At 48.3% G+C, this 14,456-nt stretch overlaps 1 protein-coding gene across 4 annotated transcripts in view; it reads right to left on the reverse strand.

Moving 5' to 3' along the window:
* The window catches only part of Stard9 (StAR related lipid transfer domain containing 9), an 88,019-nt gene that overhangs the window by 13,909 nt on the left and 59,654 nt on the right, over positions 1-14,456 (reverse strand). For all 4 annotated transcript variants that reach the window (XM_038331874.1, XM_038331873.1, XM_038331871.1 and 1 more), the window contains exons 21-23: positions 12,382-12,572; positions 11,446-11,920; positions 57-10,139 (exon numbers count right to left, since the gene is read on the reverse strand). In XM_038331874.1, the coding sequence (XP_038187802.1) occupies positions 57-10,139; positions 11,446-11,920; positions 12,382-12,572 (10,749 nt within the window). The remainder of the gene's footprint in view (positions 1-56; positions 10,140-11,445; positions 11,921-12,381; positions 12,573-14,456) is intronic.

A 14,456-nucleotide genomic window follows, 5' to 3' on the forward strand; every position in this document is an offset into this window, starting at 1 on the left:
TCCTAAGGCCTTGCTTCACCTTGCCCACCCTCACCCTCCAGGTCCAGGACCCTTACCTGGTGTAGGGCTTCTCCCAAGAGGACATAGCAGGTTCTTGAGGAGCAAGCCCCTCCCCTGTCCCACTCTGCAGCACCTTCAGCAGGGCATCTGTCTCCCCAAAGCCACGGTGCAGCTTTGCTTCTCTGAGTTCCACACTGAGTGAGGGTTTCTGGACCCCAACTTGCAAAGGGATGCGCTCCAATCGGAGCCACTCAGGATCCTGGTTGTAGTCATCAGGAGGTTGCAGGGGCCTTTGTGTTTGGTCTGTAGAACTGGAATCACACCTGACCCCTAGATTCTCACTGACATGCAGCCCTCCACAAGATTTATCCTGAACTCTATACCAGTTATCAAACTTGTTATGAACTGGGAGGTCCCTCAGGCTGTGATGCTGGAGATCAGGGGCCACACACACATGTGAACCAGGGCAGAGCAGCCCCACAGGTTGGCAGGCCTGAAGTGACTCTACAGTAGGCCTTTGAAGCCCTGTAGCATCAGAGACAGGACAAGGGCTCAGGGGCTGAAGACTTCTCCATGAAGAAGATAGATCCAGGCTGGGCTGTGGCTCCACTATAGACACTGAGCTCTCATCCCTATTTGCTGTCCTGCTCTGCCACTGACTTGGCCTCCTGCTGTCCCATGGACCATGCTCCATGGAAGCCACCTTCTCAGGCACAAAGCTGTCATCTAATTTCAGGCTCCTGTGTCTTGGAGGAGGAGATGGCAGTCTGCTTTGGTCTCCAGTGCTGTTCGTGGGCTGAAGCTGCTGAAGGGCCTGCCCTAAGAAACTAACTTGGAGACTAGAGTTCTGCTGTGGGCTGCATGGGGGGCTAGAATCAAGAACTAATTTCTCAGAACACTTTTCTAAGGGGCTCTTGCCTTCTCCATCCAGAGACCTAACTCTCTGAGAGACACCAGACTCAGTGGCTTGAGAATTATCCATTGGAGGTCTTGGGTTACCAACAGCAAGGTCAGGGCTGATGTTAATCTCCTGGAAATCTTCAAGAGGATGAGCTGAGGGAGCTGATAGAGTCACGCAGGCTAAGGGGTTGCTCAACTCCTGGGTGCTGGCACTAAATGTAAGGATTGGAGAGGAGGCCCTGTCCACCAGCACGGCACTTGAGGGGCCCAGGTTCTTCTGGGTACTAGGCTCCTGGGTGAACTCTGAAGTACCAACTAAGAGCCCTGAGTGATGGGAGATGCTGGAACTGTTGACCACCATGGAAGATTCGTCTGGCTGCAGGCTGGGAGGCGAGGAAACATCAGTAGAGGCGGGGGGGCTCACAAAAGGAAGGTTCTGCCCAAGATGAGCTTTTTGAAACGTCAAGTGTGACAAGGGCACAGGAGGGCTCTGTGGCTTATAGTGGGTACTTCCTTCATGGGGATCTGGGGATTCTGTTTCCTCTGCCCCTTTCTTCTGAAACACTTCTGGGACATCTCCCTTTTCCTGAACCATGGTGGTGATACCTGAGTCCATCACTTCAAGGATCACACTGACTTCCTGAGGCTTGACATCTCGGGCCTGGAAGGGCAGAGGAGATAAGGCCAGGTCCGTCTGGATACCCTCATCAACAGTGGTCTGAGTAGAACCGTCCATCATGAGGGCCTGTGGGGCCTCATCTGGGGAGTCACTCTTGATGTTCTGCTCCTTTGGGACTGCATTTGGCTGTGAGAGACTCCCAAGCAGCTCAGAAGTGCTGTGCAGAAGCTGTGAGAGGTGAAGAGAAAGGCTGTGCATGCTGCTCCAGGAGGCCAGTTCAGAGTCCGACATTGTCCTGGCATCAGACTGAGCAGAGATATCGCTGCAACTCCAGTGGAGCCCGCTGCACAGGGTCTGTGTTCCCTGCTCGAAGGTATTCAACCTGGCCTGCCCTACAGCACAGCCTGTCTCAGGTGGGCAGAGCAGTATGATCTTATCTACTGCAGCTGTGGCACTCCCTTCAGCCAGAGGCTGCTCACTCCCCAGACAGCCTCTCCTCTCAGAAGAGCCCTCGAATGGAAGTCTCATGTCAGGATCCCAAGCTGAGGCAACTCCTTCAGATCTAGTCAAGATATGGGGCTTCTCCATGGCATGTGAGGGACTCCCTATTTCCCAGCCTTCCTTTGAACTTTGGTCATTCTCAATATTGTTGTGCATGTTTGACTGATCCCCAGTTTTGGCGTCAGTCCTTATATGGGAATGAAATGGGGATCTCTTGTCGTCCAGGGCACTATCCATGCTGGAACACTGAGCCATATTTGATGGTATTAGGCATTGGAGTTTCTGGCTACAAAAGTCATCAGCTGCACTTCCAAACACATACTGCTTCCAGCCAATATGCACAGGTCCCTGTGGACACAAGGGCAGGACATAGGAATTTATATCACTAGAACCAAAGTGCAATACTTCTTTGTCCACCTGAGAGTGCCAGTTCTTTGGCATACCCTGAACACTCAGTTTATCTGTCTTTCCTTGATGGGCCTGTTCCAAAGTACCAGGCATCCAGTTAGTCATGAAATCAGGGGTTGGCATACATGACACAGTAGGTGATGATGGATAAGGAGGAATGACAGGTTTCAGGGGCTCGTGTTCAGTGGGGCTGTTGTTCAAGTTACATGAAGCTTTCTGATTGCAATCCCGAGTCTTTGGAGATGTTGGCAATGGCTTTTCTAAGGAATGGCCCCTGAGAAGGGGGCTCCGCAATCTCTTTGGCCCCTGTGCAACTTCATCTCTCAAGGAAGGAGACGCCACACTCAAATTTAATTCTTGAAGAGATCGAGATGAGCTGATCACAGAGAACTGAGGTCTAGGGGAGTACTTGGAATGCTGAGTGCCAGAGAAGACTGCAATCACAGGGAGTGCGCGCCTGGGGCAGAGAGCCGGCTGCTCCCTTCCAGAGTCGAGCTGACCAGTGGGGGCAGCAGGCTGCGATATTTCAGTCTGCCCCAGGGGCGGAGAAGCTGCGCCCGCAAGGTTTAAAAACAGAGTCTGGGACACAGGAGACTTGGCTACAACCATCTCCTCTCTCTCACTGTCTCTAGAATGAGAGCCATCAAAGCCACCTTCATTTGAAGATGTTAAATTTCTGACCTGGACATGGGCTTTGCCACCTCCCGAAGCTTGCTCTCTTTGTTGCTCTTCTTCCTCCCATGAAGTCTCAATCTGAGGAAGGCAGGTGTGTTTTAACCTGTCTATAATATTGGCTTGAGGACCCAAGCAGCTGTAACTCCTGACCTCAGTGGAAGGTTGTGTCTTTCCTGAGCAGTGTCTGGTAGTATTTTCTAAGTGTCCATACTGAGCTGCTACTACCAGTGTACCATCAACAGATCCTTCATTTAAATTTAGGGTATGTGGTCCCTGAGTAACTACAGGAGGTTCTGGCTTGGTTTGAGAGGCCTGTGCATTCTCCCCTACAGCGTTATCCTTCAAAGTCCTCAGTGGCTCAGAGTGTGTTCCTGCAGGATTGGTTGTATAAACATCCTTAGGGGCAATGCTGGTCTTGCCTGAAATGTTTTCCTCAGAAACTTCAACTGACCTTCCACCAGCAGCTCCATGGGTGAGGCCATTTGCCTTCACTTCTGAGGTGGCTAGGGAATAGCGGCGTTGAGCTGGAGAGGAGACAGCAGCTGCAGTGGATGGGTTGGGGACGCTGTTGTCTACAGACCCAGGTTCTACATGAACATGCTTATGCTTGGGAAAGCTCTCTACTGTTCTGTCCACTTCACAGTCCCTATATGGAACTATGGAAGGTGAGTGGACAGGATGTGGAGCAGCCTGAGGAGTTCCTTTCCTAAGGACACCATCTCTATAACACGGCAGAGTGGAGGCATGGGAGCAGCAGGCATGAACAGCAGTAGGTTGAGGACCACTTAGTTGAGGAATCTTTCTGTTCTCTTCCTCCTCGTGAGATGAGTCAAGTGACCGGCTGCCTCTAGTTCTTCCCTCTGAGACAAGGCACTCTTTTGGGCACAAACATGGTGCCTCTTTTCTAGCTCCACTAAGATGCAGGCTAGGGATCTGATCTAGAAGTGGAGTTGACCTTGGATTCTTGTTGTCAGCCCCCTGGGCTTCTGCCAGGTCAGAGTCAACATTTTCCCACTGGACAGGATGATACATATGAGCTTCTGCTTTAGCCTTTTTAGGAGCCCCTGGTTGAACAGCACATGGCGTTGGACTTGCCTTAATTTCTTCTAAGCCAGTAGAAGCATCTGAGCACTGGACATGGTCTTTCTTGGGCCCTGAAAGGCCTGCAGAATTATCAATATGACAGATCACAGACTGACATTCATAATGGACTGCTTTTCCTTCCTGTGTGGTCACTAAGATTTTAACTGAGCCTCCTCCACATGTACAATCTAGGCATCTAGGTTCCTGATACTCTGGGATGCTGTCCTGACTACCAAAGGATATGCCCTCTGCAGTTTTCCATGCAGCTAACCGACTTTGCCCATGCAGAATCCTGCCAGGATCACCACAAGAAGTTTGATAAGGTAAGACAGACACTTTCTCTGATCCCACCCTCCCATCCTGCTCCACAGCTGGTATAGAAAGAAGCCTGTCTGAGGCCAAAGGATCAACAAAGGACAGTGTTCTGGATGTTTCTTTCTTTGTCTCTGTGACTTCAGAAGACTCAGACCATCCACTTGCTCCACAAAACTGTCTTGACTCTCTAGTAAAGACTGGACCTGGGATTATGTGAGAGGAAGCCAGCAAATGATGCCCTGGTCCTCTGTCAGTTTCAGGGCTGGGCAGATGCTGAAAGTTCCCTGCACTGGGAAGCATGGCTTGCACTTCCTTCTCAGCATCCAAGAGGTCTGCAGACACAGCAGCTGGAGATGCCATACGCAGTCCTCGGGCTTCATTTTCATTCCTGGTGCTTCCCCACCCTAACTTAACCATTTGCTCATGAGGCCTACCAGCAGCCTCTGAAAAACACCCTTCTTGTGAAGTCTCATAAGGAAGGACTGTCTCCTCAGTCACGAAGTCATTAAGCTTCTTCCTCTGTGCTTTTGCCTGTCTGATCTCTGCCAAGATAGCCAGGCATATGGATGCATGTATAGAGGAGTCAGGTAGCAGCAGAGGCTCTGGATCAGGTGCCCTCGGTAGAGACGAAGATGTTGAGCTAGCAGGCTGCTGATCTTCGGACTTCTCTTCCTTCTGCCTTTCCTCCTCACCCTGGTCACTATCTTCCTGTAGGAGGAAACTGACCCTCTTTTCAGCCTGCCTTGACACCCCATCCAAGGAACTGTATTTTATTTCTTTTTGTACAGTTGCCTCAGATTCAGAACCCAAACCTTCCTGGATAGTCAAGCCTGTTGAAGTGACTCTGAAGTCCCCTCTCTGGTCTTCTTGGGGGCTAGTGCTTTCTGTTATCCAGTCCTCTGTCTCTAGTAGAATGCTCTCTGGTATAACTGACTGATCATTAGCTCTCATTACTGTGGGCATCACAGATTCACACCAGGCAGTGTGTGCATCTGAAGCATCCCCTATACCACTTCCCTGTGGGCTACTGCTTCTGGCTCCTCCACTGTAATCCTGATGCCCTACTCCAGTTGCCAAGGAACTTCTATTAATTTTCAACATTGTAGGCTCTAACATGTACTCAAATGAAGAGATGCCTTTGGTATCAGAGGCATGCAAACAGCTTCTTGGTAAGCTTGGAAAATCCAAGGGTTGGGTACTACTCAGTTCTCTATCAGGAAGAGTTGAAGAGAAGCCTGTCTGATTATGGAATGGGGAGATAGTTTCCTGGCTGAAAAATGTACCCTTACAATCCTGGTTTGGAGTTGGAAGTTTTTGGGTCAGTGAGACCAAAGTCTCTTGCAGGTTCCCTCCCTTTTCCATGGCCAGTTCTTCAACTCTCCTGTGAGCTTTTGCATCCTCCAACTCTGAATCACTTGGGAGTTCAACAGTTTGGCTTTCCTGAACACTTCCCATAGTCTCTGGTTCCTTGAAACTTTCCAAGGTCCAAGCCCGGTCTTGGAAGTCTGATGATGCTTTTAGCAGCTCATCATCCTTCTCAGGAGAGTTCTCTATACTGGGCTGCAATGGCAGAGCTCTAGCTAACACATTCATTCTCTCTGAGTGAAGGGAAATGTTGCTAGGCTCTCTGAGAGCTATGTCCTTCTCCAAAGAATCACTCATGTCCCTTGCATGCCCATCTACTCCAGGTGGTGGGTGTGAGTGTTCACTCTCAGACTTCCCCTTTTGTGCATGTTCCCTTGATCTAAAGGGGCTTCCTATGCTTTTCTGGACCTGGGCATTATTACTAATAGCATTGTTTCCCTCCATTTCCCTAGCTTCACTGTCTCCAAAGATACCATCCTCAATCTGTATTGGAAAAGATGGCTGATTCTCAAAGAATGAATGCTTTCCACAACTTCCTGGCATCAGGCCATGGTCAACCCTCTCCTGGTCCTGGAGGTCCTGGAGGTCCTGGAGCATAAACTCAGTACTTGGCATTTGAGAAGCATGAAGCTGCTGCTTCTGCTTGGATTCAATTTCTGAGATGTCAGTTTCCAGCTGCATTACACTCCTGATCAGCCTAGCCATTTCTTCAGCACTGTTAACTCTCTTATTCTGTCTCTCTCCCAAAGGTTCTTCTTTAGACTTTATTTCTTGTGATTGCCCATGAGCCTTGCATTCTCTAGGTTTTCTTTTCTGAGAGCACACGGCTAGCTGGCACCTTTCACAGGTGTGCTGGGCTCCTGGAAGACTGAACCCTTCTTGGATGTCTTTGGACGTCACCTCTCTGAGCAGCACTGTTTCACTCCTCCCTTCCCTCCTGTGAGGTGGACTCCCATCTCCTGTCATGATCACAGGGCTGCTTACTCGACTATGCAGTGATCTGGACTTCAAAGGAAGTGCGGTTTCCTCAGGTATGACCTTCTCCAGGTCTAAATTGGTGATCTGACCAATGAAGTCAGACCTGGCTCCAGATGAAGACTGGCTATGAACAGCGCAGGTCTGGATCTGTGGTGGGAGTGGGCTCTGTTCTTCCCCACTTGCCTTGGAATCACAGATGAAGAGCAAAGTCTTTGACTCAGAGCTGTCAAAGGCAACACTGCAGTGATGCCAAGCAGAGGACCCTCCTCCTTCCTCGTGGACTGAGAGGCTGTACTTTTTATTTAAAATTCCAAGTTGATTTCCACATTCACAAACTTTGAGGCTGGTAGAAGGGAGATGATGTCTGTTCTGAGCAAAAAAACAGTAAGCAGAATCGTGGTTCCCTTCCTTTCTCGTATTTCTAGAGCATTGCTCCATTTCTTCAGTAACTTCTGTGTTCAGATGAGTTGGCCTCCTTGTTGTCACCTGCTGAGACGCGTCAATCTTAGAATTCTGGCCTTGTGACATCTTGGGTAAATTATTCCCCCAGTTAGCTTTCTGGAGGACCTGATAGCTATGACCAAAGCCCCAGGCTTCCCTGGGGGGTGGGGATGGCACCCAGGCTTCCCTGCAGGCTGGAATCTCTAAGGCAGTTTCTGTCAGGGCATCCCTGCTTTTGGTTACATAAAATGTTTCCAAGGAAGGTGGCTGCAGAGAAGATGGGAAAGGACTCCAGGGATCAGAGTGCAGGAAGAGCTCTGGACCTGATGGGAAAGTATAAGAAGCATCTGTATGTGTTCCTTCTGCTTCCTTGGCATGCTGCTGAGAATCTGCCTTCTCCTCCAGCAATGGCTGCTGACAGCTGTTGTGACTTTGTCTTGGCTGAACAACAGTGCTTTTCTCGAGAAGAGTCCCATCTTGGGGCCAATGGTCTGCTTTGGTAGGTAAGATATCATGATTGTGATAAGCCTTCTTCTGGAAGAAATACTGCCCAGAGGAAGTTAAGAGCCCAGGGTTCCTGCTACCCTGAAGGCACCCTTCCAAGCTGGTCTGTTTGACTTCCCATGCTTCTGTCATATAATTTGGTATCTTATTTCCTGCTGTACAGGTCTGTGCATTTATAGACCCAGAAGTCAATGATTCTAGGTCTGCCGAGTATACCCCATTATAACTCCCTTTCTCGATGGTACTGAAGAGATCAGAAGCACTTTCTAAGTTGCCACTCAAACTGTCATGCTCTTTCTCTGCTCTTAAGTGCCTGATTTTTGATATGTGGACTGGAAAGTAGCTGAAATCTAAATTTTTAGATACCTCAGGGTCAACTGGCAACTGAGTATCTACTTTATCAGAAGCTTCTGCTAGGGAGCTATACTCTTCCTCCAGGTAGGAGAAAGCTGGCCTGGGCTCTCCCACAGCTTCCAAAACAGAATTAGAGAGTTCAAGGAGATACTTCTGCTGAAGGGCAGCCCAGTCCTTCTCATGAATACTACCTTCATGAGCCAGTGAGGTGGCAGAGGGATCCAGCACACTTGACGTGTTAGAACTGTGCGACTCTTCAGAGATGCCATGGTAGGTCATGTCAGGAATTTCTTTGTCCTGGACGACACCATCAGCTCCTGGCTGAAGGAACCTTTGACTTCCACAAACTGAGGGCTTGGATATATCAGAAGCAGAGGTTATGTACAAACCTGAACTACAGGGTGGCTTAGTACTGCCTTGGGGCAGTTTGTAGCTAGGTGACAGGACTGTACCTGGTGGCTTTACTTCTTCAATATTTAGCCTGTGTCTAGGCATCTCATCATAGGGCTGAATTTCATGTACATCAGGACTTGGACATAAAGAATGTACAGTCGCTGAGGGGCTGCTGGGATTGACCTTAGAGTCACAAGAAAACCATGAATCCACAGATACCAGGGGGCTCTCTCTTGTAAGCTGCATGCCTTGGAGAGAGTTGGCTTGTTCAGAATAGCTTGCCTCCATTTCTGACTCAGGCTGCTCACAGTGGGGCTGGAAGTCAGGATCAAGGTAAAATGAATTGTTCTTTGTCAGGAAGGCATCAGGCCTGACGCCTGTTCTGTGGTTGATAGGGCTAGGCGTGCATGTTGCCTCCTGGTCTACTGCAGGTAGGGCTGCCTTGTGCGGGCGCCAAAAAGTCTCTGTAGGCATCTCATCAGCAGAACCATGGAAAGGTTCCTCTTGCCTGTCTTCTCCCAGTTCAGCATCAGTCAAGCTGTCCAGGGAAAAGCTCCTTTGTGCTTGACCACATAAGGTATTGTCTGAGGGCTTCAGGAGGTGTCTCACAGAGACTGAAATTCTGGCCCTTGAATGCCCATGGTTCATGGTGGAATATTCATCCCCTGAGTCTTCTGGGGGGCTGTGGTACCCTTTCTCAACAAGTGAATCCTCAGATATTTGACTATTGTCACTTTCAGAGTTCTCTTGAGCTGGATGAGGCCATGTTCCCTGAAGGTCCTCTGGCTTCAGCCGCTCCTTTGGGACTTTGGCATAGACATAAGAGAGAGAATCCACTGAGTAACTGCTATCAGTGTCAGATAAATTGTTGTCCTTCTCTCTTACACAATCCCTTATAGGTCTGGAATCTGTGCAGAAGGCCAGCGTGTCTGGATCCCCTGTGTTAGGTTGTCTTTTTAAAGAGCTGCCATGAGGCGAACGAGAGAACTTTTTGGCAATATCTCTGGCCCTAGCTGCCAGCACCCTCTGATGTTTTTTTGATGCCCTGCTTGGAGGTGTTGGTTTGGATTCTGTCTGAAAAGTCGTGATTACTTTCCCATGCCCAGCTGCTTGCTCGGATCCACTGGGATAAGTAGAGTGGGCAGTGGTTTCCTTGGGAGCCTTGTAGGTTCCACAGCTCCCCTCTTTTTGCCATCCAGTTTGTGTGTTGCCGGCGGCTTCTGGTCCCTTAGCCCTTCTGGTCTGTGCAGCAGGGGTGTGGGTCCTTGAACCATCTCTTGACTTCAGCTTCTTAGTTGCTAGGCCCTGGGAAGACATCTGACAGGACTGCTTACTCAATGACTCAATTTCCTGGCTGACAGACTCATGGCTCACAGTGAGACAGGTGCCTTGGGCAGAGACTCCCTTCCTGGTTGAGGCTCCCCTGGCAGGATGGCGCCTCCAGCCTGGTGGATGGAGGCTGTTCCTGCCCAGGCAACCTGTTCTTGGAGGGTAAGCAGTAGCCTGAGGAATGCAATCTGCTGATAGGGTTTTTTCTGGTATTTGGTGAATTGGGTCAGGAACAGGTGGTGACATGGTGGAAGGATCCCAGTTCATGAAAGCACTGTGGAAATAAGGAAAGCCATCTCAGAAAAGTAATGTCCCCTACGTACTATCAACAGAAGGAAAATGGCATTCCACTTCGTTGGCTCTGAAAGAGGATGGAAAGCAGGCCAATGTCACTCACTGTGTCCTACAGTCCTCTGCTCAATACATACAAAAGCAGACTGTTGACAACAGAACCCTGGCATTCAGAATTCTCAGATGCATACTGTCACTCAACCCCCGCCCTCAACTGCTTTATCTTAGGAAAAAGTTTAAATGAATTCTATTTCAAGCAGTTGTCAATGTGAGAAAAGCAGGAACAATTGTAATCCTATAAAGACTCAAGCGGATGGATCTAAGAGGTGGTACCATCTACAGAACTCACCCACTCTGCACACTAATAAGAAACAGGAAAGAATGGCTATAGGAACTTCAAAAACTTAACAGTAGGTGGCAGTATATAAATCCAATTAGAGCTTGATTTGAAAATCCAATTCACACTTGAAGCATCTTGAGAAAATGGAGTGTGACTCAAGTTTAGATTCTATCAAGCTATCAACCTTGATCTTGGTAGATATGATTTGGTAGGTATGACAGAATATTTTTTAGAGGTACAATCTTAAAGAAATGGTGTTAAAATTACATGATGTTGCTTTAGATACTTTGGAAGATAGGATGGTAGGACTAGGAATGAATGTAGTACATCTTTATAATTGCTGGAAATAGGTGCTGCATAAGTCTCTCAACTTTGTCCATGTTTAAAGTTTTCCCATAATAAAAAAATTGGTTTTTCTGCCCAGTTATTTAAAGAACAAAGAGGTGAGCAAGCATAACAGCAACAGACATTGTGTGATCTTCTGAGCAAGGCCAAGGATACACAGAGCAGGACATGGGCCTCTACTCCAAGAAATCTGGGAGATAATATGCTTCCCACCCTGTGACAGCAGACAGGGAGTGAGGAGCAGAGGAGGCAGATCCAGACAGGAGTCTGGGAGGCAGGTGTCAGTTCAGGGAGGAGGCAGCCTGTGAGATCAAGGAGACCTGTGGAGGTAGGACACAGAGGAAACTGCATCTGGACAGTCTAGGTCTAAAACATACATGAAAATGAGGCACGCTCCTTTCAAAGAAGAAATGAGCTGGGAGCAAGAGTGGCTCTGCAAGGACAAGAAACAGCCTGACAGTGAAAAGATGCAGACAGAGGGAGAAGCCTGAAGGACCAGAGGAGTAAACACCTCTCCACCTCACACATGAAGAAGCCCTGGGGAGTAAAGAACACTGCCTGGACAGCTGGGTTAACTCCAGCTCCTGGTGCACATCACTGGTACCTGTGTAGGCGGGACAGGCGTTGGCTGCAGAGCCTTCGGCGGCTTAGAGAGCTGCAAGCTGTCCATCTGCTTCTACGCTGAGAACCTGAGCGTGAGGTGTTAGAGCTGGAGACCCAACTTGGGGCCTTGGAGGCACCATCATCTGGGAGCCAAAAGAGTGCCCTGAGCTGCTCCAGTCTTCTCCGGGTCTCTAGCAGCCTCCGCTTCTTAATAATTCTCTCCAGCTGGAATGAGACCTTTTTCTGCCTGATGTTCCACACTGCAGCCCGAGAAGTGCGTGTCCGCAAGCGCTGCAACTGCAGCACCCTCTTCTGGCTTTGAACCAATGGGGATGGTAGAGTCTGAGGAACTGTTGGAAGCCAAGCATCAGGTGCCACAAAGGCCTCAAGTTCTTTCTCTTCTCCACTGTTGTCTTCTTGCTGTGCCTCCTGTAAGCTGGCTAGCCAAGTCTCTTCTCTGAGTAGCCACTGCTGGTCTGGGAACCAAAAACACCCAGAGAGAAGGTCAGCGCTTTCTGCCTATGGCTGCCTAGACTCAGACATCTCCAGCCATGGCAGGAGCTGTGAGGAGTGGGATGGATTTGATAGACTGGTGTGGCAAGTGAGAGCTACAGGGCCTCCCTACTGAAGGGGAAGGAAAGGAAGATGTGCAGGCCTCAATGTAACAGTGGACAAGTGGGGTGGGTGGAAATGCAGAGACAAGCGTGCCACTGGAGGGACTCAGCAGAAGGTGCATCATTCTGAGGGGCCATAGAGCAGTCCATTTGCTTATTTCCAACCCCCTTGTGTGAGCTTCTTGTCTCTAAAAGAAGGGAGAGAACACCTAGTACAAAAGATTCCATTTTATCACAAAGACAACAAAAGCCAGAATACAGAAGTTTGGCAGCATGGAACTGAAGAGGCAGGCGAAGCAGACACCTTAGACAAAGGCACCTACTGTCTTTTATCTGCTGACTGTTATGTGTCTGGTCCAATTCTGGGTCCTTCTGAATGCTAGTCTGCCCTTCTACAGCCTGTTGCCTCAGATCCTCCACATAACATTGCTGTTGCTCAGTCTGGGCTCTGTGGGAGATCTCGCCTTTTCTTGATGTCTGCTGGTCCTTGTCACACTCCTCTTCCAGCTCGTTCCTGTGACAAAAGGTCCAGGGTCACCCAAGCAAATCAAACTCAGAACAAATGGGTGGGAGACCTAAGTCCCTCTGAGCATGCTCCTGCATTCAACAAGGCAGAAAGAGCTTCAGACATCTGGTAACTTGGAACAAACAGATGTGTTGTCATAGGCAGCTCATGAAGTCATAGAACAGGAACAGAAGAGTCATCAGACTATCATATTCTTAGAATTGTGGGTTTAGCAGAAACCCAAATTCACTTTCATAAGGAAATTATGAGAGTAAAACAGATGTATCTGTTGTTTATTTTTTGTTTGTTTTGTTTTGAGACAGAGTAACCCTGTGTAGCCCTAACTGTCTGGGAACTCACTATATAGAGCAAGCTAGGCTTGAACTCACAGAGTTCCACCTGCCTCTGCCTCCTGAATGCTGGGATTAAAGGCAAGTTCAATGACCTAGTTCATAAGGAAATCATAACAGTTAAAGGCACAAAAAGCCAGGTGTGGTGGCACATGCCTTTAAGCCTAATATTCTGGTTGCATAGGCAGGAGAATTATGAGTTTGAAGTTAGTTTTCCTGTCTCAAAAATAAATAAGTAAAATAAAAGATAGCTAAATTAAGAAGCTCTGTCTAGATTGGGGAGATGGCTTAGTGGATAAAGCATTTGTCATGTGAATATGAGGACCTGGGTTTGGATCTCAGAATACAACATATAAAAGCCAAGCAAGCATGGTAGCTATCTGGAATCCCAAACCTTGGAAGGCAGAGGACTCCACAGTACAAGTTGTCTAGTCTAAAATTGGCAAGCTTTGGTGTCAGTGAGAGACCCTGCCTTAATAAATAGAATGGAACCATCGAGACACACTGATGCCAACTTTAGGCCTATGCACACACACTCCAAACATGTACATTCATGTATACACATACAGAAGCACTTTGTCCTTTAAAAATGAAAGAACTGAAAGAATTAAGGGTTTCTACTAAAATTCCCCTAGGAAATATAGAAAAAAAACTTCAGAAATACTGGGAAGAAAAACTGTTAACCCAAAACATTTTGTACATATATTTACACATATGTAATATATGTGCTTGTATTACGACTCCAAACCTGAGTCACAGTAATGGCTGAATTATAAACATAAACCCATCAGTGAGGCCTAGATAAACCCAGCTAAACCCATAGAACATCAGATCCAAGAAGCAGAGTAGGGATCCATGTATTCTGAATCCCCTGGGGTAACTCAGTTTTCTTCCCTGGGTGTTTCCTCAGTTCTCAGATTTACAACTTGCTTGTTTGTAGGAGAGCGCTCATTCCTTCTGGGGAAGCAGCAGCTGCAGCAATTCTGCATGGGGCTGCAAGGAAGACTGCAGGATGACACAGTGTAATTACCCAAGCTGCCACACAGCCTCAGCCAGAAGGATGCCTCTGCTAAGCACATTTTTCAAGTTCCCTGGGTAGGTAAAAAAAGAAAATAACTATGCTACATGTCTGGATGTGGTACCAAAACCAAGTTCTCATTACTGGGCAGTCAAGGACCTATATCTAATGATGGTTGCCTTTCATCTTAGGTAACTCCAGCATCCCCTAGATACTGCCTGGTCACCACCTATTGCCAGGACTCTGCTGTACGCTCTGCTCTCTCTGGCAGTTGTCTTCTGCTATCTCAGGGCCTCACAGTCTGCAGCAGAATTTAGCAGTGGTTACTATTACTGTAGCAGCAGTGAGAGCTTCTTCTGGGATCTAGACATTTAAAGGTAAGTGCCACACCCCCCAACTCCAAATGAGAAATGCCAAGAGCACATCTTGGAGGACAAAATTCATTCCTGGTCCAGATCACTACTACAAGGAGAAAATGGAAAATTCCCTCCAGTTTAGAAAAAGCTCTGGCCCTCTGAAATGCTC

This window comes from Arvicola amphibius, chromosome 5 (assembly GCF_903992535.2).
Source record: "Arvicola amphibius chromosome 5, mArvAmp1.2, whole genome shotgun sequence".
Classification (NCBI taxonomy): Eukaryota; Metazoa; Chordata; class Mammalia; order Rodentia; family Cricetidae; genus Arvicola; species Arvicola amphibius.